The 26,953-nt window shown below is 30.6% G+C and overlaps 1 protein-coding gene across 1 annotated transcript; it reads left to right on the forward strand.

Moving 5' to 3' along the window:
- The first annotated feature begins 4,360 nt into the window (after positions 1-4,360).
- LOC115879297 (protein takeout-like) lies at positions 4,361-26,845 on the forward strand. The gene is made up of 6 exons (XM_030896044.1): positions 4,361-4,517; positions 6,574-6,663; positions 12,871-13,009; positions 20,793-20,926; positions 23,054-23,206; positions 26,566-26,845. Exons 1-6 carry the CDS (start codon positions 4,433-4,435, stop codon positions 26,715-26,717), a joined length of 753 nt encoding a protein of 250 aa, XP_030751904.1. The 5' UTR covers positions 4,361-4,432; the 3' UTR covers positions 26,718-26,845.
- The last annotated feature ends 108 nt before the right edge of the window (positions 26,846-26,953 follow it).

Genomic DNA, 26,953 nt, shown 5'->3' on the forward strand with positions numbered 1-26,953 from the left:
TGAGGTAAGTGTAAGCAGTAGCCATAACTACATCCTCACTAGGGTAACAGAGGCTTTGGCCTTTGGCCTTTTTGAGGCATATTTAAAGCACTTCTTACCCGAGAACTACTAGTAGGATTGAAATTATCTCTTTTAATAGCTGTCAACCATTTTTTACGAAGCTCGTCATTTTTGGAGAATATAAAAGCAAAAACCTTGGGACCCCCTCTATAATTCTCGTAACAATTTGGAACAGAGTATGTAACAGGTATGCTACAATAAAATACTAATACCTACCCTTTAATAGCTATCTTTTGATTATTGTAAGTAACCATTATAAAATACTATACAGACTGGCGGTGAAGGCTTTTTACTCATTTAGGTGTAATATCTTGATAAATACTTCTAGTTCTTACCTTAAAATAATTAATAATAGAGGAGTACGACAAGCACAAAAGTTTGAAGTTCTCTATGTGGAATGTCTGGTTTGGATTTTTGTTACACTGTTATTTTATCACAATTTTCTGATCACACCATGCACTGAACACTAAGAACTAAACAAACGTGTTGCAGAAGCACAAAAAACTAGAGTTAATTAATTATTTCTGGTATGCATTTAGAACGAGAAACCACTACCGGCTTTTCAGTTTAAAGGTAAACAATTTAATAATGCTCTGCCTTCGCCGCCATATTAGCCTTGCCCATATCATGTTGATTGGCCTTGAGTTGAGGTGGTGTTGGTCAAATCAAATCGCAATGTTGCCAATTGTTGGCTGGCGCACGAGCACGGTTCTGCAATATGATTGGACGTATTTTTCATACGTCATCAATTGGCGCTTTAAAATTATTTCAAATTAAAGCAATTTTGAGGCCTATAAAAAAATTATTGAATGTCATGGAACTATTTTTTTGGATAAATATACTGAAAATAGTCTTCTATTTCAGATTTTGTCCTTGAATTGGGTATTATATTTTTTGTGAAAGATCCCATTTTGGGCAAACCCTTTTTAACTAATGTCACTAATGTAACAAAAACTGCATCTATTTTTAAATTGAAATTGAACAGGTAAAAATACAAAACCAAGTAAATGCCAACATCCTTACGTTGTCAACTTATAATTTTGTGAGGGTAAAATTATATTTCCTAAACCTTAAGGCTTTTGTCATAGATAAAGGAAACAAGTTTAGATTGAACTGCTCGGCATGCCGCCAAAACTTATAATTATTGTTTTGGGGTGCCTACGTTTTCCGCGAATCTGGTGCTGCTATAGCTACAGCTATTGCTTTTATTATTTGAAGTTGTTGGCATTTTGAAAAAGCAATCAAAATATAAAAAACGCTGCTAAGACTATCAAAATGTTGATCTAATATCAATTTGACGTTTATACTATTACGTCAAAAGCAACTTTTTTCCAAAGCCTACCATGACTTCACTGAATCATCGTTTCTTGTCCACTGTATTAGTATTAATATCTTAATTATTAGATATTAATACATCTGGTATTATGGTATTTTGGTATTTCGTCGATTTGAAAATAAACTAACTGTTTCTATCTTATTTTTTGTTAGAATGGGCATAATCAAGAGGGCTGATACCGTGTTGTAAAAATAAGGTAATTAAAGGCTTATTTTTTGGTATTTGTTATAATTTTGCTAATATCTTCGGTTTGAAAGAAGATATCAAGATGCGGTTTTCGCTGACTTTTTAAGCTTTTTCTACTCTTTCCGATCAGCTAAAATTACATATACTATTGAATTTTTTTTTTAATAAACGCGCAATGTTTGTTGAATTGTAAGACAACGCCCCCTAGCGTCTACCTCCAAAAGCTTATTATTATTGTTTATATGGTACAATATAGAATAAGAAACGCTCTTTTAAATGAGCCCTCGCTTGTTGGATTCCGATAATCCAGTCCAGAGTTATTAATATTTAAATAAAAACAGATCTAACCTTCCCTACCACTTTATTTTGGTAGATAGGGGAAAATGGTTCTAACAAAAAATATTCAATATTTACTGAAGATTAAGAAGCTATTACTTATAGTACACCTTATCTAGGTAAAATTGTGTAAAAACTCCATTTTCTTATTTTTTGTTGCAGTTGCGTCCCCTAGCGGTCGTTCTAGGAACTTGAAAATAATTTCCAGCAATTTCTCATAGCCTCTTTAGTCATAAATATTTTTTTATGCAACCCCTACGGCTAATACTTTCCGAGATACAGCCGAGAGCTATTCTTAGTGGGACACCCTGTACCTACAATGTTCTATAGAATGTGATGTAAAGAAATTGTTATTTACTACAGGTTATCTTCGCCTGTATCAGAGAGATATAATAAACACTTAAAACTGACTACAATACACTAAAACACTTTACTTTTAAACACTGGTCGCGCGTTTCGCTAACCATGTTAGCATTATCAGCAGATGAAAACTCTTCAGTAATATTTTCTGATAGATCTCTTTCTTCCATTTTCAAATATACGTCATATTTAAAAAAATAAAAAGTTACCAAATTTATCATTTCAGTTGAATAACTAACTACTCAACATGTTTATTTTCTTTTCATTTTATTTTCTGTCAATAATGACATGTATTGACTACTTCCATTTTAAATATCTTGAGAACGGTTGCTCCTAGCGATATTTACCAAGAGACATTTTTTACGTAAAAAATTACAGAAATGTATATTTTTTCACTCAGTAGTTTTATACAGGTACGGACGAAAAATTATTACTTTTCAAAGCAGTTAAAGCACATGTAGGTGGCGCCCCCTACAAATAGGAGTCATATTGACAACAAAATAAAATTTGTCGTGTCAAAAAATTCCCGGACACCAATTTTCATCCAAATATTGACCTTACTTTATTAATTATTTGGAAACAATCGAAATAAAAATGAAACTTCTACACCTTCTATCTCCGAAACTAAGCAATTTAGAACATATATTCATACGAAGTTTTTTACTTATTTTTATTTGCAGAATATGCTGCCGAAATTTCCGGAATACAGTTTGGACCACCCTGTATATAGTCTGTCTATATTTGCTTAATCCGTTATTGAATTATTTTGGTATAATCCATACAAACATCTTCCACATAAAATGCAAATTAACAATTGTTTCCAAGACACACTATATGTTTTGTGTGATAGCGATTGCATTGATTAAACCAAAATGTAGACAAACTACAGTATGTCCCCTGATTGTCTTTTCAAGAAGAAAAACTATTTTATCATTAACATTTTCGGATAAAATGGTTAATCCTTTTTATACTTTTCTAAATTTTCACACAGATTTATAGAAAATTAAAAAAAAAACAGGAAAATAAAGTTGAAGTCCTAAAAATCAAAACACCTATGGTAATATAATTTCGTTTTCATTCTTTGATAGATTATTATTGATAGAATTTTAATTAACTCAAATTTTTTGCTGTCTAAATTTTAAATAAGCACAAAATTTATTTAGTTAAATGCTACTGAAAGGGTGATAGTTTATCGGAAAATGTGATACTTTAACAACAGCAAAAAATTTGACGTTAATCAAAATTGATAATAACCATCTATCAAAAAATGAAATCGAAATTATATTACCATAGAAACGCCTTTTGATTTTTAGGACTTGTAAAAACAATCCGGGGTCATACTGTATATGTTTTTGAACTCGAAAAAAAAAATATCGGTCAAAAAAACTTGAATCATATAGAGTGTTCCATTATAAAAAGTAAAAATATTATTTTTTCTAAACTTTCTGATCGTCTTTTATTTACTTCTATTTCATTTTCTGACGGTTCAGATAAAACCTTACAACCCCTATATTTTATTGCCCCTATTAGGTAAGCTGCAGGTTTTGCACCTCAATATCTCTGTTAAAACCTGTACTAAATACTACAAAAAATAATGTAAGATTTCGAACATTCAAATTTAAAGATGAATGAAGATTTTGAAGAATTTGATTTAAAGATCACAATTTTTGAGTTTCTATTTTTTCTCTTTTGACTGTCAGTGAAAATTATCTTAAATTAATTACATAGTAAAATAATTTTGTAGTCGCTAAGGTCATTCCAAAATTTTATTTCATTTATCGATATTACCGAATATGTATTCAAATATTACCACAAAAAAAATATGCAAATTCTGTAAGATTTTCGACATTTGAACAATACGCATTTATTAGTATTAGCAATGTTGATATTAATATGGTTATTGTAAAATTATCGCGTCCTCCCAAGAAACCAATAAGTTGTCTTCCGCTCTTGGCACATGACAATTCCAAAACTGGTTTCTTCTCAAATTCGCAGCGCGGCTTTTTCTGCCCGCCGAATCTCATTTAAATTTAAAAAAAAATATTTCGAACCAACAAACAAGTAATAATGATGGTCAAACTTATAAATTAACAGGGAATTAAAGCAATTTCGCCATTCCGTTTGAAAAAATTGTCCGGTTAACAACTGTTCACCATGTTACTGAATAGTGCTTTGTTTGTTGTCGGGTGTTTGTTGTCGTCGAGCGTAGCACAGAAGAAATTTAATTCCAAACATCTCCGTAAGTCAAGTTTAATTAATTCTATTTATTCTCTTCCGTATCGATCTAAATTAATTAAAGAAAATTCTTTTTTTAATCTTGTTTAACCGTTTTTTCTTGTTTTCTTTGTTTTTTTTTAGAATAATAAATACTGAATTCTCTTTGAATTTCTTTGCAAAGTTATGAAGCTAATAAAAAATGTCTATACCTATGTGGCGCATTCATCTCTCCAAAAAAATCCTTATGGGTTTTTTGCCACTGCACTGCAAGAAAAATCTACAAAATAAAATAGTTATTTTTGTAAACACTTCTGGCGTTAAACCTAAACGGACGCTGCTTGTCAGAAGTTGTGTTTACAGTATGAAAGAAGCGATAGCCTCTAAAAGAAAAATAAAAGAGGTTTTTTTAATTCAATCTAATAAAAATAAATGTATTGCTCATGCATCTGTAGATGTTAGTAATGTATGGCAATCGCTTCTTTGATTTTTAAGAACATTACATAAATAAACATCACATACGTGAAATTTAAAAATAATCATACAGAAAGTTTGGGCTTTTTGGTTTTACCTTATTAAGTAATTATCAGGTAGTAATTGTTAATTTTGAAGTTTAACTTAATATAATGTCATTTTAACAGAACGTCAACGATTTCTTGTAGACGTATCTATTTTAAAAAGTAAAGTGTTCTCGAATAGTTCAATTTAAATATTTTAAATAGTTTTTTCTTGATTCTTTATATTTTTTTGCTTCCGACGACGGAAAGAGAAAACTTTCCGAAACGTTAAGCATTTTTTTCTTTGTTAGGCAAATTTTTATTACTGTAAACACAACTTCTGACAAGCAGCGTCCGTTTAGGTTTAACGCAGAAGTGTTTACAAAAAATAACTATTTTATTTTGTAGATTTTTCTTGCAGTGCAGTGGTGAAAAACCCATAAGGATTTTTTTGGATATATGAAGCTAATATTAATAATTGCATGAAAACTATTAATGAAGCAAATTGTGTAGCTTAAAACTTGAATGAATTTAATAAAATAAATATAATTCCGCTGAAATTTGCAAGTTTTGCGCTGGTAGCCTCAAATATAAGTTATTGCAGTTACGCTGTTTTAAAATAATCATAATAAAACAAAAAATTAGAATATCAAAATCCATTTTGAAAATAAAAAATATACAGGGTGAGTCTTAAAAAAGTGCAAATATTTTTAGGGGTAGTATATTTCGACCCCAGAAACACGATTATGAGTTTTTTTCGGAAGAAAAAATAAAATTTGGAATTTTTTGGAAAATATTCTGGATTTTTTTAGTTAAAAACATAATTCCTTGACAATATGGCAACATAGGTAGTAGATTAAATTTACAAGAAAGAAAAACCACAAAAGATACAGTGGTTTTCAAAATTTAAGCAAAAAATATTTTTTTCACTTATTTGAAAAATAATAAAGAGAAAATATGTTTCTATTTAGATCTACTAGCCCTAAAAATATTTGCACTTATTTAAGACTCACCCTATATTTCAAAACTTAAGTCTGTAGGAAAACTACCTTTATTTATGTTATACAATAGAGAGCGTTAGTTGTCTATTTGAAAAAGAGAAAAAACATCTTGTTTTGGCTAACCCTTTATACACCATGTAATATTGCAAATTTTAGTATTCTTATACTTATAAAAATGTCATTCCAGAATAATATAAAAATACTATAAATTAAAAAAATTGAAATTTATATAAAAAAAAATGTCTATACCTTTGTAGCGGATTCATTTCTCCAAAAAAATCCTATGGGTATTTCGCCATTTCTACTGGCAGGGGGTACACAATGATAGCAATACACAATATACAGGCCGTCTCGATATTCCGTGAATATTGAGAATACTGAAAATTATATCTTACATAATCATAAAGAATATTGAAAATTCAGGTAGTTTTCATCAGCCACAAATGTGTAGTGTGACAATATTATCTAGAATGTATTATTGATTGCTATTTCAAAAGCCACTGCTACGTAGTTTTTTTAATCTTCTGCTTTATTACATTAAAATAAATAAATAACTTTCTGATAATTTTTTTTTAATTTTCAGCAAATTATATATCAGCCTGTCGTGTGGGGTCCGATTTGTCGGATTGTATTGTGAAGCATGCTCGTGCGAGCATTCCCCAGTTATCGAAAGGTAGGTATAGAAAAATATTTTATTATTCTCCAAGCATTTAAAAGTAAACACTGTAATTTTCTCGAAAAATCGACCATTATATAACTATTTTTTCAAGAAATGAAATATTTCAAGAAATGAAATATTTCAAGAAATACCTATTGTGTTTATTTGAACATTCCATTTCTTGGAACAACATTTTTGAATAAATGATGAATAATAATTATTTCATGTACGAAGGATATACAGGATGAGTCTTTAATAAGTGTAAATATTTTAAGTGATAGTTTATTTTGACCCCAGAAACACGATTATGAAGTTTTTTCCGCCAAAAAAATTGAAATTTTTTGAAAAAATATTTCGAATTTTTTTACTTTCCAGTTAAAAAACATAATTTCTCGATAATATGGCAACATATGTAGTAGATTAAATTTACAGGGAAGAAAACCCAGAATAGATCCAGTGGTTCTCAAAATTTAAGCAGAACATTTTTTTAATTTTCAAAATGAAATAACTCGGTTATTTTGGACTTATTCGAATAACGGTAAAATGAAAATAATGTTTCTTTTATCGAGATCTACCAGCCCTGAAAATATTTGCGCTTAATTAAGTATCATAGAAATAGGTTGTAACAAAGTCTGTGTATGCTGAATACACATGCCAAATTTGAACAATTTTGAACAAGCCGGTTTTAAGTAATTTAAGAATTACATCTAAATAAATAATTTTTATCTGCATAATTTAAATCTAAGCATCTATTTTGAAATTAAAGCTGAACAGATAACAATGCAAAACCAGGCAAGTGCCAACGTAGGTACCTTAACCCTTAAGTACTAACACCCCGTCTCACAGACGCAACGGACTAGCTGGACATATGACATCTCCTCTGCTCTCCACTTCTAATTATCATCCAACTATGTAATTTCAATACGCATCAAAACAAGTTAAAGGCCGGCAGGGCAATTTGCGAAAGTGTGTAGTTTTCGAAATATTTTAGTTCAAACTGTCGATGCCGTCTGACAGACGGAGTGTTAGCGTTAACGTAAGTTTTTTTTTAAATTTGTGGAATGAATCAAGAACCTAGTAGCTCAAAACATGTAAAGTATGGCAAGAAAGATTACAAGGATACTCTTCTAAAGTGGTTTGAAGGGACTAGCAGCGATAATAGCAAAATAAGTGACAAAGAATCCGAATGTGGGGAAAATTTTGCCATAGTGAGCGATCATAATTCTGAATTCGAATTAAGAAGGTAAAAAAAACGGTTTTTAACTAATATCTAATGGTATGTAGCTGTGTATGTTTTAATATAGATGCTGAAAATATGGATGTGAACGATCAGTAAACTAATATCGAAGAAAGTGAAGAGAACAATTTGTTTGGAATGCGCAAAAAAGTGTGTAGGACACAAGCCCATCTTTAGGCATTGTCATTTTTTTATTCTTTATATTTTCTTTTGCTTTTTTGTGCTTAATAGATAGGTTTTTATATGCTAAATATAATAATCAATATATTTTTTCATTTTCCTTTCGCTTTTTTTTCTATCTCGATGAGAAACAAAGATATGTCAAAAATCCAAAATTAGTACTTTTATTTCAAAAATATAAAACATGTTCGCATAATATAAGCATTAGATATTTTTTTCCTGTAGTTTTAATGCTAATGATTCACTCCACTTACAAAAAATCTGTTAGACACGAACAAAATATGATTTTTTTAATGCGTCTCTCAGACGGTCTGTTAGTATAGGCGCGACTATTTGTGAGGTTCAAGTTAACGTCTCCTTTCTGCTGCAATGGCTAAACTGGACGGGACCTACTTTGTTTACGCGGAATCCGAACCGCGGTCCTCGGCCATATCATGGTCAATGGCCTACCGACTTAGGAAGTGTCTAAATTAACTCTTACTCACGAGATATCCGATCTCATCCGGCCTTGAACCGGCGTGAATGAGCAGTGTGTATCAATAGATTTTACACTTTTCCCTTGGACAACAGCACGATGCAAAGTTTCGAACCGGTCACCCGTCCATCAACTAGCATCGCCTTACGTCGCTTAACTTCGGTGTTCTAATGGGAACCGGTGGTTCGACGTAGCTGGGCCGTTGCCCAGGCGCGACTATTTCAATATGTTAGTACTTAAGGGTTAAGTTGTCCCATTATTTTGTCAATGTCAAATTGTATTTTCTAAACGTTAGGCTTTTGCCTTACTCGAACCAGTTTACAAAAATACATTTCGGGGACACTAAGCGCAGGTACTATAACGTAGCAGCATAGACAGCACAACACATTACATTTAACAATGATAAAATCATATGTTGACAACTTCAGGTATGTTGACATTTGACTGATTTTGCATTGCTACCTGTTGGACAGTTCAAAATTTGCATTGGATTTCCTATGTTTCCAACGACGATGCACCACCCGGTATATTTTTGAACTAATAGTAAGTCATAATCAAATTTTACTAATATTATAAAATTTTCAAAAAATATAAAGTATTAAATAAAAAATAAAGTAAAAAATAAAATATTGATATCATCTAATAAATATTTATGAAATGAACAAAATTCTTACAACGCTCTTTACCATCTTTTGACGGGAGATGCACTAATATCTCACCGACACTTTACGACATCGTCTGTTGATATAGAAAGAATTTTGCTTGCCGTGTCGGTGAGAACCAGCCCTTGGAAAGCCCACCTGATGAAGTGTAGGCCCAGAAACCGGTTGTGGGTGTGGAGTTTGGTTCCCCCCTTTAGGACAAGCAAAACAATTTTCTTTTTATTTGATTTTTCGAAATTAGAAAAAATACACAGCTAAAGGCCAGAAAATATTATTTACTAATAAATACCGTATGACCGAAAAAAAACGGCGTCCAGTTGGCTGGGAAATGAACATCGATGACATTTCCCATATAAATTTATATATAAAATGACAGCGATCTTCATTCCATAGCCATCGCTGACGCCGTTTTTTCTCGATCATATATAATAATAGCTCCCGTATATAGCGTTTAAGGCCTTGGGAGTAGCAAGGTACAGCTTGCTATACTAGAGCCGTTCGGTATACAAGGAAGGTAATGTGGCTAGCACTACGCTTCAACCGCCTATTATTACTTCAGGATTGTGAATCCCAAGTACTCATTTAAGGCTGAGTCGACCTAGGCACCCAAACTATTTTTATTTAAATAAAAATAGTCGGCTGATGAAATGCCGGGTGTGGGAATCGAACCCACACCTTGAGATTGGTAGACGAGAGCCTGTACCTCTACGCCACCGGGCACCTCTACTCAATCATACGGTATTTATAGTATCATGTACATAATAAAATAACATATCTGTAAATACCATACATTAGAGTAAAAAACGGCACCAGAGTTGGCTTGGAAATAAAGGTTGTGGTCATTTTACATCTAAAATTTTATTGTTAATAAATGCCATAACCATCTAAGACCGTCATTTCCCAGTTAATGACATCGTTTTTAGTATTAAAGTATTTATAACCTAAAATGTACATATTTTTTTAAATTCTTTATTGCTGTACACTAAATGTATTCAAGAAGATAATTTATGTTAACAAATGGCAATGCCTATTAACACTTTTTACAGCTGTAATTAATACCTTTCACAAATGATTGTTTGCAGAGCTGTGTTTATGTTTTTTTTTATTAATTAGCATATTCTAAATGATTGATTAATCTTAAATGGATATCCTCTTTTTTACTAATCTATATATTTTTTAACAAATGAACAGTTATTATACATTTAGTTGAAACCAAAATTAATAATTGATACTATGTTATGGACTGTCAATTTATATGCAAATAACCTTTTTAATGCATATTGAAAAAAATGCATAAATATTCATATTATAAATGGAGTTAAATTTTAAAACAACACAGTCATTTATATTATAGGAAAATGCAATAATACATATAGTAAATACTACAAATATAGGAAGAAAGGCATTAATTTATCAACTGCTTCAATAAGAATATATAAATAAGTCATATATAAGCACTAATAATACACAATAATTAAAATACATTTAAGATAATATACACCAAAATAATAAATAACGGAATACAAAACACGCCAGACGCTGCACAACCACGGGAACAAGTAGGATTTAGAAACGGCTTCAACACGATTGGTCACATATGTACAGGGTGTCCTACTAAGAATATCTCTCGGCTGTATCTCGAAAAGTATTAGCCGTAGCGGCTGCGGAAAAAAATATTTATAACTAAAGAAGATATGGGAAATTGCTGGAAATTATTTTCAAGTTTGTAGAACGACCGCTAGGGGGCGCAACTGCAACAAAAAATAAGAAAATGGAGTTTTTACACAATTTTGCCTAGATAAGGTGTACGATAAGTAACAACTCCATAATCTTCAGTAAATTTTGAATATTTTTTATTAGAGCCATTTTCCCCTATCTACCAAAATAAAGTGGTGGGGGAAGGTCAGATCTGTTTTGATTTGAATATTAATAACTCTGGACTGGATGATCGGAATCCAGCAGGCGAGGGCTCGTTTAAAAGAGCGTTTCTTACTCTATATTGTACCATATAAACAATAATAATAAGCTTTTGAACGTAGACGCTAGGGGGCCTTGTCTTACAATTTAACAAATATTGCGCGTTTTTTCAAAAAAATTAAATGCAATAGTATATGTAACTTTAGTTGATAGTCTTCTTCTTTCTCAGCCTGGTTCCATCCAGTGTTGGATATAGGCCTCTTCTAGGTTTTTCCATGCTTCGCGATCTCTAGCCAATCTTATCCATTGTCTTCCCGCCACTGCCCTGACGTCATCGACCCATCTCTTTTTTGGTCGGCCCACACTTCTTGTTGTTCCCCTAGGTCTCCATAGGATTATTTTTTGGGGCCATCGGTCTGGATCCTGTCTTGCCACATGTCCTATCCATTGCCACTTCAGACTTGCCACTCTTTTAACGACATCTATTAATTTTGTTTTTTGACGTATGTGGGTGTTCCGTATTTTTTCCCTAATGGTGACTCCCAACATGATTCTTTCCATGGCTCTTTGTGCTACTCGTAGTTGTTCTGCTGTTTTTCGAGTAATTGCCATAGTCTCTAACCCCGTAAGCACAGGTAGAATGCAGCTGTCGTAAGCCTTTTTCTTTAGGTTCATGGGCACCTTTTTATCCTTGAAAATATTGCTCATATTTCCAAATGCTACCCATGCCAAATGGATCCTGCGTTTGATCTCCGTATTTTGGTTTTCCTTGCCCAGCTTGATTTTATGACCTAAATATATATAATGGTCTACGTTTTCAATAAGAACGTTGTCCACGGTAATGTTATGGATATTGTTGCTCATTATCTTGGTCTTCTTCAAGTTCATTTTAAGGCCAATTTTCTGGGATTGCTCATTTAGCTCATTTAGCATGGTGTTTAGTTCTTGAATGTCGGTGCTCAGCAAGACAATATCGTCTGCGAACCTCAGATGGCTAAGGTGTACCCCATCGATGTTTAGACCTCTATTTTCCCATTCTAATTTCTTGAAGACATTTTCCAGTGCCAGTGTAAATATTTTCCAGTGCCAGTGTATCATTTTACTACATATTTTCTTTGTTGCTGTAGTTATGCTCTGCCTTAGATTATTGAGAATGTCGTTGGGGTCTTGATCTCTGAGTGTCTGTGGCTTTAGTCTCTTTTCAAGCTCTTTTTGATAGGTTTCCTGATTTAGTTGTAGAGCGTCCCTTGTAGGAAACATTGATCTGGTAATTAATTTCATCTAGTTGATAGTAAAGAGTAGTAAACGCTTAAAAAGTAAGCGAAAACCGCATCTCGATATCTTCTTTCAAACCGAAGATATTGGCAAAATTATAATAAATACCAAAAGATAAGCCCTTAATTAACTTTCTTTTACAACACGGTATAAGTATTATGCCTTATTTATCTTGATTATACCCATTCTACGATATTAATAATAGTGAACAAGAAACGATGATTCAGTGAAGTCATGGTAGGCTTTGGAAAAAAGTTGCTTTTGACGTAATAGTATAAACGTCAAATTGTTATTAGATCAACATTTTGATAGTCTTTTAGCAGCGTTAATTATCTTTTGATTGCTTTTTCAAAATTTTTATCTGCAGAATATGCTGCCGAAGTTTCCGAAATACAGTTCGGACTAGCCTGTATAAATAACAATCAATTTGTTAAGATTTATTTTTGTAATTTACAATAATTATAAAATATTTTTAGGTGATCCAGCTTTTGGCAGTCCGAGCTTGAATCCATGGGTACTGGAAAAAATCGAATTGAATCCAAGCAGCCAGCTGAAACTCCTTTTTACCGATTGCAAAATATATGGTTTGAATAATGCCATTTTAAAAGACGCAAAGTAAGTAAAATCAAAAATAATGTTAGAGTCTAACTACTGGCTACATAAAAAACCTTATCATCGTTACATGGCTAATTTTTTGTGTAAAGTATCTTTTTGTGTAGCCATTATGAAATAGTCACGTCTGCCAGCGCGATCCCGGGGCTTAAAGCGGCCAATCGAAAGGGTGAAATTTTGACATTAAAAATATTATAAGGTACACGAGTTATAATTGCGAAAATAGTTTTTATTTATTATTAAGAAGCGTGGAAATTTGTTGGCAGACATTTTTCTAGTCGCTAAAATGCCGACAGACAACACGAAAGAGGCATCAAATTTTAAAAATTATTAAAAAATTAAATTTGGTGAATGAAAAAAATTCTGGCATACATGCATGCCGATTGGCGGAATGTCATATTTATTTATTGTAAAAGCCGTATGCAAAAGGGCAGATAAAAAGATAGTAGCTAAATCAGCTGCAGACAGTTATCAAAAGCGCGATATTACTCTAGCGCTTTCACGGAACGCTCGCCACCTCATCCATTTAAGTACCTATATTAAAAAAAAATATAAAATAAATATATTTTAAAAAAATTAAAATTTTAATAAAAAATAAATATATTTTTTTTATTATTTCAATAACAAATATCATATATTTGCTATTCTGTCTCACTATTTGTATTTGACTCATCGTACTGCAGATCCTCGCTCTCACAAACGAATCTTCCTCTCAGTCGACCGTAAAATCCATCCATTTAAGTACCTATATTAAAAAAAATATAAAATGAATATATTTTAAAAAATTAAAATTTTAATAAAAACTAAATATATTTTTTTTATTATTTCAATAACAAATATCATATATTTGCTATTCTGTCTCACTATTTGTATTTTACTAATCGTACTGCAGATCCTCGCTCTCACAAACGAATCTTCCTCTCAGTCGACCGTAAAATTTTTGTAGACTTACATGTATTATGTTTCAATTAATAACGCGGCGAGCGTTTCTTAAAAATGATTATACAGTGTGAGTCTTAAATAAGTGCAAGTACTTTTAAGGGTGATATATTTCGACCCCAGGAATACGTCTATGAGTTTTTTTTCGCAAAAGAAGATCGTGTATTTTTGATAAATTTTGCTGTATATTTTAGAAAACTTTTTACAACTGCCTGTTTACCGCAAACTTACCCACGGTATAATTATTTCTTAACCTACCATGCTTACGGTTTTAGTCTATGGCTGCACACTAAAATAATGGATGCAAATACAGAAAAAAACAGGTGGCTAAAAATAAATCGATTTCCTTTTAAATTTTTAAACTTGAATAAGTCAGTTATTTTGGACTTATTTGGAAAACGGTAAAAAGAAAATATGTTTTTTTTATTGAGCTCTACTAGCTCTGAAAATATTTTCTCTTATTCAAGATTCACCCTGTAGAGTAATATCGCGCTTTTTATAACTGTCTACCGCTGATTGAGCCACGATTTTATTGTCTGCCCTTTTGCATACGGCTTTTTAAATAAATAAACAATAAACATGACATTCCACCAATCGACATGCATGTATGCGATGATTTTTTTGCCAAAATTCCATGCCTCTTTCGTGTTGTCTGCCGGCATTTTAGCCGTATATTTTAGAAAACTTTTTACAACTGCCTGTTTACCGCAAATTTACCCACGGTATAATTATTTCTTAACCTACCATGCTTACGGTTTTAGTCTATGGCTGCACACTAAAATAATGAATGCAAATACAGAAAAAAACAGGTGGCTAAAAATAAATCAATTTCCTTTTAAATTTTTAAACTTGAATAACTCAGTTATTTTGGACTTATTTGGAAAACGGTACAAAGAAAATATGTTTTTTTATTGAGATCTACTAGCTCTGAAAATATTTGCTCTTATTCAAGATTCACCCTGTAGAGTAATATCGCGCTTTTGATAACTCTCTACCGCTGATTGAGCCACGATTTTATTGTCTACCCTTTTGCATACGGCTTTTTAGATAAATAAACAATAAACATGACATTCCACCAATCGACATGCATGTATGCGATGATTTTGTTGCCAAAATTCCATGCCTCTTTCGTGTTGTCTGCCGGCATTTTAGCCACGAGAAAAATGTCTGTCAACAATTTTACACGTTTTTAATAATAAATAAAAGCTATTTGGCAATTACAACTCGTGTACCTTATAATATTTTTAGTGTCAAAATTTCACCCTTTTGATTGGCCGCCCCCGCTTTAAGCTCCGGGATTGCGCTGGCAGACATGACTATTTCATAATGGCTACACAAAAAGATACTTCACAAAAAAAATTAGCCATGTAACGATGATAAGGTTTTTTATGTAGCCAGCTCTCCGTCTATTAAGCAAATATTAAAATCATATAATATTAAAGATCTTTTTTTATCGATTTTTACTTCTTAAAGAAAACATCTGCTCTAAAGGTGCGTATTCATTATCCGAACAAACGAACGAACGAACGAGCGAACGAATGCAATTCGGTATATTTGTTCGTTCGTTTGCTCGACCATCCGTTTCGAGTCGGTACATCAAAGGAGTTCAAAAACGAATGGGTAGATGTTGTTCGCTCAGTTCTAAAATTCGGTCCCGTCCATACTACTACCGAACGAACCAACGAATGTTCGTTCGTTCGTTCGGATAGTAAATACGCACCTTAATGTTTTCATTTTTCATGCTAATAATATTTTGAACTAGATATAGCACAACTGTGTGCAATTCCTTATTTCCAATAAGCTCTTGTATTAACATCATTGAAGTACCATCCATTTTTAACAGATTTTTTTTTCAAAGATATTTTTATGTGATTTTTGATCTCTCGGACACATAGAGTGTACTTGATATCATCTTCATAGATTTGTATGAACTCTATATATTATAATTATTATAATATTTGGTCTCCTATGAACCTTATTAACTATTAAATATTCCTTAATATTTAAATATCTAATCTTATATTAATCAAAATAAAAGAAACATCAAATTCATAATTCAACATCACTTTCTGATGCTTAATTGATTGATTTTGTAAAGTTGGCGTCAGTAACTTAATTTTAGTATGTGATTTTCTTCGCTACAATAGTTAAGCATAAAATGACACATAGAATAACAGTTTTTTAACAACAGGTTGACACAATTTTTGACTCGGTTTTTGACATACTGGATAAAGAGTTAATCTATCTTGCTATAGGTCGAGTATTTTCCATTCATTTATTTATCTTCTTTTATTTTTCCTTATACAGAGTGAGTTTTAAATAAGTGCAAATATTTTCAGGGCTGGTAGATCTCTATCTTTTTCAAGTGCTATTTTCCTAGTGAACGTTGACGACTGCCATGTTAACAATATCTCTGTATCGCTCTCGATCTTGCACTACATGGAAGTAATTCATCCGCGCTCAAGTCTGTCCATTGCTGCAAGTTCCTCAACCAGGAAAGCCTCTTGCGCCCAAACCACTTCTGTCCTTCGATTTTTCCGTTAAGGATCAGTCGGAGAAACTCATAGACTCAAGGTATTCAAGTTTTCGTCGCCTGATAATATTCAGAAGTAGTCTATCGTGGTCCATTCTTCGAAGAACTTCTTCATTTCTGGTTCTGGTAGTGCAAGATATTTTAAGCATTCTTCTGTATGTCCACATTTCAAATGCTTCGATTTTATTTAACGTTTCTTTATTAAGTGTCCACGTCTCACATCCATACAAACGAATCGACCACACATAAAACTTTGAAAAAAATGCATTTCTTGTTTGTTCTACGCGACATCTGATTTCGTATAAAGGATCGATATGTTGGTTAATCCAACAGCCTAGGTTTTTAAACTTCGCCACTCTCTCCAACGTTTCTGCATTCAACAATAATTAGGTCTCGCCGACATGCGACATCTACTTTACTCACAACGATTCATTTAGTTTAATTATATTTTTAGATAGCCCCCAAATTCTTATAGATAGATCCTTAAAAAAGAAACATATTTTCTCTTTACCGTTTTTCAAATAAGTCTCAAATAACCGATATTTTACTTCAAAAATTTAAAAAAAAAAACTGATTTTTTGCTTAAATTTTGAGAACCACTGGATCTTTTCTGGGTTTCCTTTCATGTAAATTTAATCTACTATCTATGTTGCCATACTATGAAGATATTATATTTTTTAATTAAAAATTAAAATAATTTTCAATTTTTTTTTAAACCGAAAATTTTCTAATGTTTCTGTAGTCGAAATAATCTACCTCTAAAAATATTTGCACTTATTTATTTAAGACTCACCCTGTATATTTCCTTTTTTATTCTATAAACAATTTAAGTGCTACTATTAATAAACACGTGTACTTAATCGCTGACATCCACATTCATTACCGTCATTCTATAAAAAAGAAACATGTATGTAAGCGCCTAAAAAAGATCAGTGCATTTATCTATATACAATGTGTTTTATACAGGGTTCGGTAATAGTGGCGTCGCGGCGCGGCGCAAAGTGTAAAGAAGTGTGCAAAGAAGTGTGAGTGGATCAAGATTATTTTTTTTATATGGAACACCCTGTATATTATTGCATTTTTGGCTTCCATTCTGACCACTTTATATAATCCCAAAGTATTATTAAATATGTTTTGATAGTTTCGGAAATAATTATAAATAAATTAAAGAAAATCAACCTTTCTTAAAAAGAAATATTAAAAATAAAGGAAAATGCCCTGAAATCAAAGTTATCCTAGGTACCTATACATTATAGTTGGTATTATTTATATAGATTTATTGGACTTTTTGTCCTCTCTTTCGTTTACCAGGTGGTATTCAATGAAATACTTGTTTTGGAATTCTTTCATTGTGCATTCTCTAAACGTGGCTGTACCATATCAATTGTTTTTGTTCTATATCATTCACTATTGTTCCCTCTATTCCCATCTCTCATATAATGTCTTCATTTCTGATTTGATCCTTCCGTGAAATTCCAATGGCGTCCATTTCTGTTGTCTCTGCTGTCTCTTAGGAGCCCGTCGCGTTTGATCTAAGATTTTGATATGCTCCTTCGTTAATATTTATATTCAAAGTCCACAAGTGGTCACCCTAGAATAAGATTGTTCTATAGAGCATTTCGATGAAACTTTAACAAGGTTTAAAGTTTAAACTGGACATCCGTGAACACTATAGGGTAGAAGCACCGGTTGTGGCCAGGTTAAAGGGATTTTTAGAGTTTGACTTATCAGAAAAAATATTTGTAGTTAATTTTGGAGATAAAACAAACTTTTTGGTGCTTCTCCAAACATTTTTCTTTCAAAGTCTGCTTTTATTGTAAAGATCTGTATTCTTAATAAACAGAAAATAAGCATTTTATGAAAACATACGATTTTTCCCATTTGTGGCCACCTTGTGCCAAATGTGGCCACATTTACATCCATTTGTGGCCACATTCTTGCAAAAATATTCTCTATATTGAATTTTGCAGATAACTAAGCAAATAATATTATTTTATGTATTAATTTCCTTTAAAAAGTCAAAAAGAGACATTTGGTAATTGTTTATATTTTTAATAAAATAAACATGTATGTTTAATCCTATAATTCTTAAAACAAATCAAGTGATACCTAATACCTTATTTTGTTTTTTGTCTTTGTTATACAAATGTTAAATAAAAATTAGGTACATATTAATACTAATTTAAGGAACAATAAGCAAAGTAGGTACATTAATGTATCAGAATATTCTTGAATATTTGTTAGTTCATAGGTACCGCATATACACTTCTTGAATTGACTTTTTTAGATTCATCAATTTTCATTGTTATATCACTCAGTTTGTACCAATTTTTCGAGTTTATTTGATTTGATGATTTTTACGAATAGAAAATAACGAGTCTATACCAAAATGGTTCTATTAAACATATAAATTAAAGGTAATATAAAAACCTATCAAACATATGTATTTGTTTTACTTTTAGAAGCTTTATTTAAAAGATATTAGTGATTTTAGATTTGGATATAGAACAAATGTTAATATTAATATAGAACAAAAATGTTAATATTGATATAGAACAAATGTTGAATTTGGATATAGAACAAATTAGCTGTGCATTGAGCCGATTTTTGGGATATAGAACAAAATAAGGGGATATAGAATAATATAATACTAATTTTAAGCTGATTGATTTGTAATTTCAAAATATTATTTCAACACAAAATAACTGAAGTGGAGACATTAAGACGTTAACTAAAAACAACCTAAAAAATAACTAAAATACAAGTAATTATTCGTCTGCATTGTTTATTAAAAACTATCATTTTTTTTCCGCTTATTTGGTATGTATAGTGTTAGAATAAACTTAATCAGATTTTAAATCTGATTTTTAACTTGTATTGGATTATTTAAATTTTTTAAGCTATCTCTAGTATTGATAGTATTAGAGAACGATTGAGCAGTCAATTGAGTTGAAGCAGCTGGTTTCACAAAATTCCAAAGTGTGAAATATTCGAAGTTGCTAACAAATCAGACAATCAGTGCTTTTGAAACGAACGATTGAGCAGTCAATTGAGTTGAAGCAGCTGGTTTTACGAAATTCCAAAGTGTGAAACATTCGAATTTCCTAACAAATCAGGCAATCGGTGCTTTTCAAACGAACGATTGAGCAGTCAATTGAGTTGAAGCAGCTGGTTTCACAAAATTCCAAAGTGTGAAATATTCGAAGTTGCTAACAAATCAGACAATCAGTGCTTTTGAAACGAACGATTGAGCAGTCAATTGAGTTGAAGCAGCTGGTTTTACGAAATTCCAAAGTGTGAAACATTCGAATTTCCTAACAAATCAGGCAATCGGTGCTTTTCAAACGAACGATTGAGCAGTCAATTGAGTTGAAGCAGCTGGTTTCACAAAATTCCAAAGTGTGAAATATTCGAAGTTGCTAACAAATCAGACAATCAGTGCTTTTGAAACGAACGATTGAGCAGTCAATTGAGTTGAAGCAGCTGGTTTTACGAAATTCCAAAGTGTGAAACATTCGAATTTCCTAACAAATCATGCAATCGGTGCTTTTGAAACGAACGATTGAGCAGTCAATTGAGTTGAAGCAGCTGGTTTCACGAAATTCCAAAGCGTGAAACATTCCAATTTGCTAACAAATCAGGCAATCAGTGCTTTTCAAATGAACGATTGAGCAGTCAATTGAGTTGAGGCAGCTGGTGTCATGAAATTCTAAAGTGTGAAACATTCGAATTTGTTAACAAATCAGGCAATCAGTGCTTTTCAAACGAACCGATTTGCCGCCTATTTGTCAAACGAACGTTTAGTGGTGCAATTTCACCCCGCTTAAAACAAAAACCTTAAATTTAAATAAAAACAGATACATCCATTGTATGTTAGAGAGAAAGAGATCGAGAATAAATGGATATAGAACAATCTAATTTTTATGCATAGTAACATATTTTTTCATCTGGTATTTTCGTTCCATATCCACTTCTTAGGATAAAGAACATAATAATTCTATTTTTTTTTATTACAAACTGTAGGATGTAGGCCATTATATGGTTCCACGACTTTCAAATTAATATGGATATAGTACAAAATATTAGATTTTTTTTCTTTATTTGTGAATTTGGCTATATTGTGTTTGTGGATATAGAACAAGCTAATTCTGCATAAAAAAATGGTGTATGTAACTCATTTTACCCCAAAAGTGGATATAGAACAACCTAATTCTAGGGTGACAAAGTCTAGTGATATGATATGGTTTATATTAATACATCCTAACTTAAAAACTCCCTTCTGTCGTTAAATTAATATTTATATAATTTTTTTAGGATCGACTTCGATAAGAAACACATTGATTTAGTAGTTTATATCGAACAAATTAAACTTGACTCCCATTACAATATGGATGGACAGCTTTTAGTACTACCTATTAAAGGTGACGGAAAGACCAATTTGGAGTTTGGTATGTATCTTTTAATGATATAACCTGCCTGCATTTCCTATATATATCTTAAACGTTATTTCATGCTAATGACATTGACTTATAAAGTAATTTTGCAATTTATTTTTCGATGCATATTGCAAAATATTCCCAATTAACAATGTCACAAGAAATCTCGTTTCGATTAGACGAGTTTTGTGATAAAGAATTGCGAACTCAAGGGAATCTGAAATCAAGGATGTTGACAATCTTAACTTTAGTAGCCTCGGAATTTTTTTTCGAAATTTTATATCTAACATATCTTTGGTAAATCAGCATTGACATTTCTACCCGAATTCAAGAGCCGTTATTAAAAAATGGATATGCTTCATATTTCATATTAAGAAGTGTTGCTGTTTCAGTACAATTTTGTACTGAATTCAGAATGAAAAGATTAGATTCGATGCCTCAGTACAACTTTTTGAAAAATCTCGAAATTCAGTAAGAAATGCAAAAACCAGAAAACATAACAAAATTGGAAGCTTTGTTTTATAAAATATTTTTAACTTCATATTTGTTTTCATGTGTTTTACATGGTATCTCATTTATGTGTAGATGTATAAAATGCTCTTTTTATATTACTATGCTACTTTTTTATGAAACTAAAGATGCTATACAAAGATGTTTTCTAGCCCTTTTAACATAATTAAACATAGTTTAAAAGGGTATTATTATTATATTTAATTTAACTTAACTAGATAATTTTGCTTTACATCTTGTGATCTTAATAAACTGCATTGAAAATAAACTTGTCCAGCTAGTTATTGACATTTTTGATGCACACTGTACCTCATACTTTACTCATACCATAAGTAAAAGCATACTACACTTTTTTACACAGGGTGAGTAGAAAATTTTTTTGGATTTTTTTTAGTTTTCAGTTAAAAACATAATTTCTTGTTAATATGACAACATAGGTAGTAGATTAAATTTACAAGAAAGAAACCCCAGAAAAGATACAGTGGTTCTCAAAATTTACGCAAAAACCTTACTTTTTTCGAAATTTTCAAAGAAAAATTACTCGGTTATTTTGGACTTATTTGCAGAACGGTAAAGAAAATATGTTTTTTTTATCGAGATCTACTAGCCCTGAAAATATATGCACTTATTTAAGACTCACACTGTATAATAAATAATAATAATAATAATGGAAATGTAGGTGTAATTAAAAACTAAATTTATAAAGGCACAACAATTTTTGGTACTTATGATTTGGTTTGGTTGTTATTAGTTCTTATATATAGCCTTAAGTTTGAAGATATTAATTTACTATAAAAATAATATACATATAGTTAGTCATAACCGGAAACATATCTTAAATATACAGTGATTTTAATAAATGCAGAATTATTTAAATTATAATTTTGTTTAAAGTAATTAATTTGAATTATTTAAATGGCTTAAAATAAAATAAACTAGAATAACAAAAGATGATATCATCCAAACCAAATCAAAATGCGTATAATTTAAATATTCCACAAAGACCTACCTCTAGAAAATATTTCTTAGTTTTTGGAATTGTTTAAATAACTACTATGTTTACGTCATCAATAGTATTAGATGATTGTTTACAAATTTTAAGATAATATTAATTGACTAACAAGATATTAGTGCCTTAGAAGATTAAAACAAAATAGATAAATAAGAAAATGTAAAAATACTCCTACAAAAATTAAATTTAAATCCGTATACAAGGTGTTCCTGGATTATTTTCCATTCTCGACATTTTTAAGTTAATCTTTCTTCTTTCTTTTTTTAAGTAACTCTTAATTGAATATAAGATATTCGGATCCATTTCAATAAAGTTTACAGCTCAAGATCTTTTAAAAAATTAAGTTAAATAAAGACTTACGATTGCTACAGTAATTTATCGACTGCTTAATCCATATCAATTTTTTGGTTCTTATGAACGCATTAAATCTATATTGTGACTTGATTTATTGTGTTAACAAGTTTAGGCCATTACTGTATATATTTCCTAAATATTTCCTAAATATTTCCTAAATATTTCCTAAATATTTCCTAAATGTTTCCTAAATATTTCCTAAATATCTTTTAAATATTTCCTAAATATTTCTTAAATATTTCCTAATATTGCATATTTTTTAGGTGATTGTACATTCAACTATTCCTTCGATTACGATCTGATAACAAGAAAAGATGGCAAGCAATATATTACAAATATTAGACCCGATATATCTTTCAAAATAAACAAGGCACATTTTAATTTTGAGAACTTGTTCAACGGCAATAAACAGCTAGGTAAGTAGAACGCAAATCCAAAAACGAATTTCCATTGTCCAAAACTAACGGCTATTCAACTAGTTATAGAATTTTCCATTCCATTCCATAGAAGAGATCCAAAATAATGATAGAAAATCAGATATATAAGTAATTAGAAAAAAATAGATATTATCTGTCACTAGATTTTACTGCTCAATTACAGATATTTACAAAATGGAGGCTTCTGAAAATGCAAAACTAAAGGCTATTCAACTAGTCTAACTAGTCAGAGAAGAATTCCACAGAAAAGATCCAAAAAATTACAGAAAATAGGATATATAATAGTGACAAATAATATCTGTTACTAGTATTTACTGTATAAATATGCATTTACTGCATATTTCATAATTAAAAGCCTCCATTGCAGATATTTTCAAAAAGGAGGCTTCTGAAAATAACAAAAGTTGACTTTTGACTAAACTTTTCGTATTTTGAATTGATATCTAAATTTCTTATCACTCTGTAGCTATTGGAAATTAACTGTCCTTAAAAAAAGTATCATCTCCTTGAATGAAAATATTAAAGAATACTCATAACTAATTTCTACTTTCTAAGTAAAAAAATATGTCTTTATTTGTGCTTTATAAAGTTTTATAAGTCGAATAATTCTATTTGTACAACATAGTTGTTGTTTTTTGTTGTGTGCTCCCCTTTCTCAAACAAATCTGTTCTGTTCTGTGATGTGAATTGAAACTGTGATTGCGATTTTTAAATCGCTGGGACGCGACTTAATATTGTACTAGGTATAAAACTATCTGTGATATACCTATTGCTTAACAGTTAAAACAGTTAATAAAAATCAGTTTTTAAATTTTTTTAACATCTGCAACACATAGTATAGGATGGTATAGGTATTAAAACTTTATAATATGTTGAATCTGCTGCAACTACACCGTATCTACTCATTCGAGAGTTATCTAATGCTTTATCCAATTCTTAAAAAAATCTTAAAAAACTCTTATTTTAAGGTAGCTCACCCCTATAACGGTTTTATTTTTTCAGAAAAAGAAACGAGATTTGGTACGTTAGTATATGACATATATCAGGATTATTAGACGTGATAAGAGGTTGATCCACATTATGACAAATATAGTGTGGAATTAATTTCTATATTAGCAGTTCAAGGCAAGAATACTATATGTACCATTTTTTTATATACGTATAAAGTTAAACGATATACGTATAAAGTTAAACGATATACGTATAAAATTAAACGAACATCTGTTTTTGACAAAGGTCTGATGATGGCTGGAATTGCCGAAACCGGTCACGAATAAAGAATTTTTTTGACAGTGGTTTGGACTTTGTTCTTGATTTTAACATTAAGTTTTTTACCATGGGCCACCACTTTGTGAAAATGAACAAACTCAACATATGTCATTCTGTTCATTCGATTCATTCAATGTCATTTTCTCTCAAATAAACTAAAAAAAAACGAGAGTACTGTTTGAAAATCAAAAGTTGTAGTAATTTGCGGTTAAACAGGTCGTGACCGAAAATAATTGAAAACGTCAATCAGTCGTGATTTATACAGGGTTGTTCACAACATACGACACGGAATATTGTAGCTAAACGATTAGATTTTTACAAATTGTAAGTTTTGGGTTCGTTGAAGGACTATTAGAGCTACAATTTAAACATATTTTTACAACATATAGAGTGTCCCGAATAAATAAAAATATCAAAGTTGTATTTTTTTAAATAGTACACCCTGTATATTATTACATTTTTAGTTTCTACGACTAAAATAAAGGTAAATTTAATTAAGGTTTATTACATTTAAACCTTACCGTTTTTAAAATATTTTCAATTTTGTGAAATTGCAGTATAAATTTTAAGGCTTCATTTCTCCGAGGGTATGAAAGTTTTTAATACTAAATATTTACTGAAGTTTATTTATTGATCAGATATTGTGTTGCAATAATAAATAAAATACTACTTTATAGAGAGTGTCTAAATATTTATTTTAAATAATTATTAGCTTTAAACGGCAATAACTTGTTTAATTTAAATGGAACACCATGTATATTTTATGAGAATCAGATGCACAATTTAATTGTCTATCAAATTGTATTATACCATTTTTACCTATCTCTTCAACTTTCTGTAGAAAATGCATTTTCTTGTAATTTAGAACGCATTTATCAATATACCCATGGAATACTGACATTTTAGATAATTTTTAAAGAGTACAGATACTAATATTGTTGATATAGTTCGTTTATTTCATTAAAAAATAAAAAAACTGTTTAAATATTTGTTAAAGAGGACCAATTAATATGATTCCAGTATTCAAACTACATTGACTGTTTGCGTTGATTAATAATAATTATTGCTCCAAATACTAAAAAACTGAATTATGTATGTGTATTAGACAGTGTAGTAAAAAAATAACACCTTAAAAATTATATTTCATTTTTTGACAAATGCTTATTTCTAACAACAGAGACGTTCATTTTCATAACTTATTATTATATTGATTTCTGATTCAAATCCATATTTATTTAGAATAATTTATTAATGAACACAATTAAGTATGTAATTAATTAGTATTTGGGCGGAAATACTGGTGGTATATTTAATTAATGGTATACTCTTTTATAAAGGTTTAAATAGTTTTCTTTTTGCATACAAATGAGCTAGTAATATTATCGTTTTTCTAAAAACGATAATATTACTAGCCTGAACATTTTGTACATTTGTTGATTTAAAAAACAATATAAAATGTCAATATTCCATGGGTATATTGATAAATAAGGTCTAAATTATGAGAAAATGGATTTTCTACGAAAACTTGAAGGGATAGGTAAAAAGTGATATAATACAATTTGATAGACAATTAAATTGTGCATCTGACTCTCATGAAATATACAGGGTGTTCCATTTAAATTAAACAAGTTATTGCCATTTAAAGCTAGTAATTATTTAAAATAAATTTTTAGACACTCTGTATAAGGTAGTATAATTTTTATTATTGCAACACAATAAACCTTAATCAAATTTACCTTTATTTTAATCGTAGAAACTAAAAATGCAATAATATACAGGGTGTTCCATTTAAAAAAATACAACTTTGATATTTTTTATTTATTTGGGACACTATGTATCTTGTAAAAATATTTTTAAATTGTGGCTCTAATAGTCCTTCAACGAACCCAAAACTTACAAGTTCTAAAAATCTAATCGTTTAGCTGCAATACTTCGTGTCGTATGTAGTGAACAACCCTGTATAATATACTAACATACCAAATAGGTTTTTTTTTGTCTGAAAAGAATAGAAATTTTATGGAGGTGAGTCACTTTTAAAAAACGCCCGGTATATTACTACTTTTTTTTAGGTGACAACATCAACAATGTATTAAACGACAATCCGCAAGATGCCGTCACTGAACTTGGTCCAGCATTTTCGAATGTTATAAATCTGGCAGCAACCACAATCATACGAGCATATTTAATGGTAGTTCCATTTGACGAACTATTTTTACATTAAATTCTGAATGATCTTATTTTTTTTTATCATATCTGTGTACAGATATACTTAAATTAGGTCTTGTTGTATTGTTGAAGTATTATTAATATTTATAAGTGTAATTTAAGCAGAATAAAACTGTAAAAATAGAAAACATTTTTGGTTTTGCATTTTATATGCGGTCCTGGGCCCGAATTATGGAACTTTTACATAAAAATGTTACGCTTTCAAAGCGGTGCGAAAGTATTCGATTAGCG

Source organism: Sitophilus oryzae, unplaced genomic scaffold (assembly GCF_002938485.1).
Source record: "Sitophilus oryzae breed Bouriz unplaced genomic scaffold, Soryzae_2.0 scaffold_1576_pilon_pilon, whole genome shotgun sequence".
NCBI lineage: Eukaryota > Metazoa > Arthropoda > Insecta > Coleoptera > Curculionidae > Sitophilus > Sitophilus oryzae.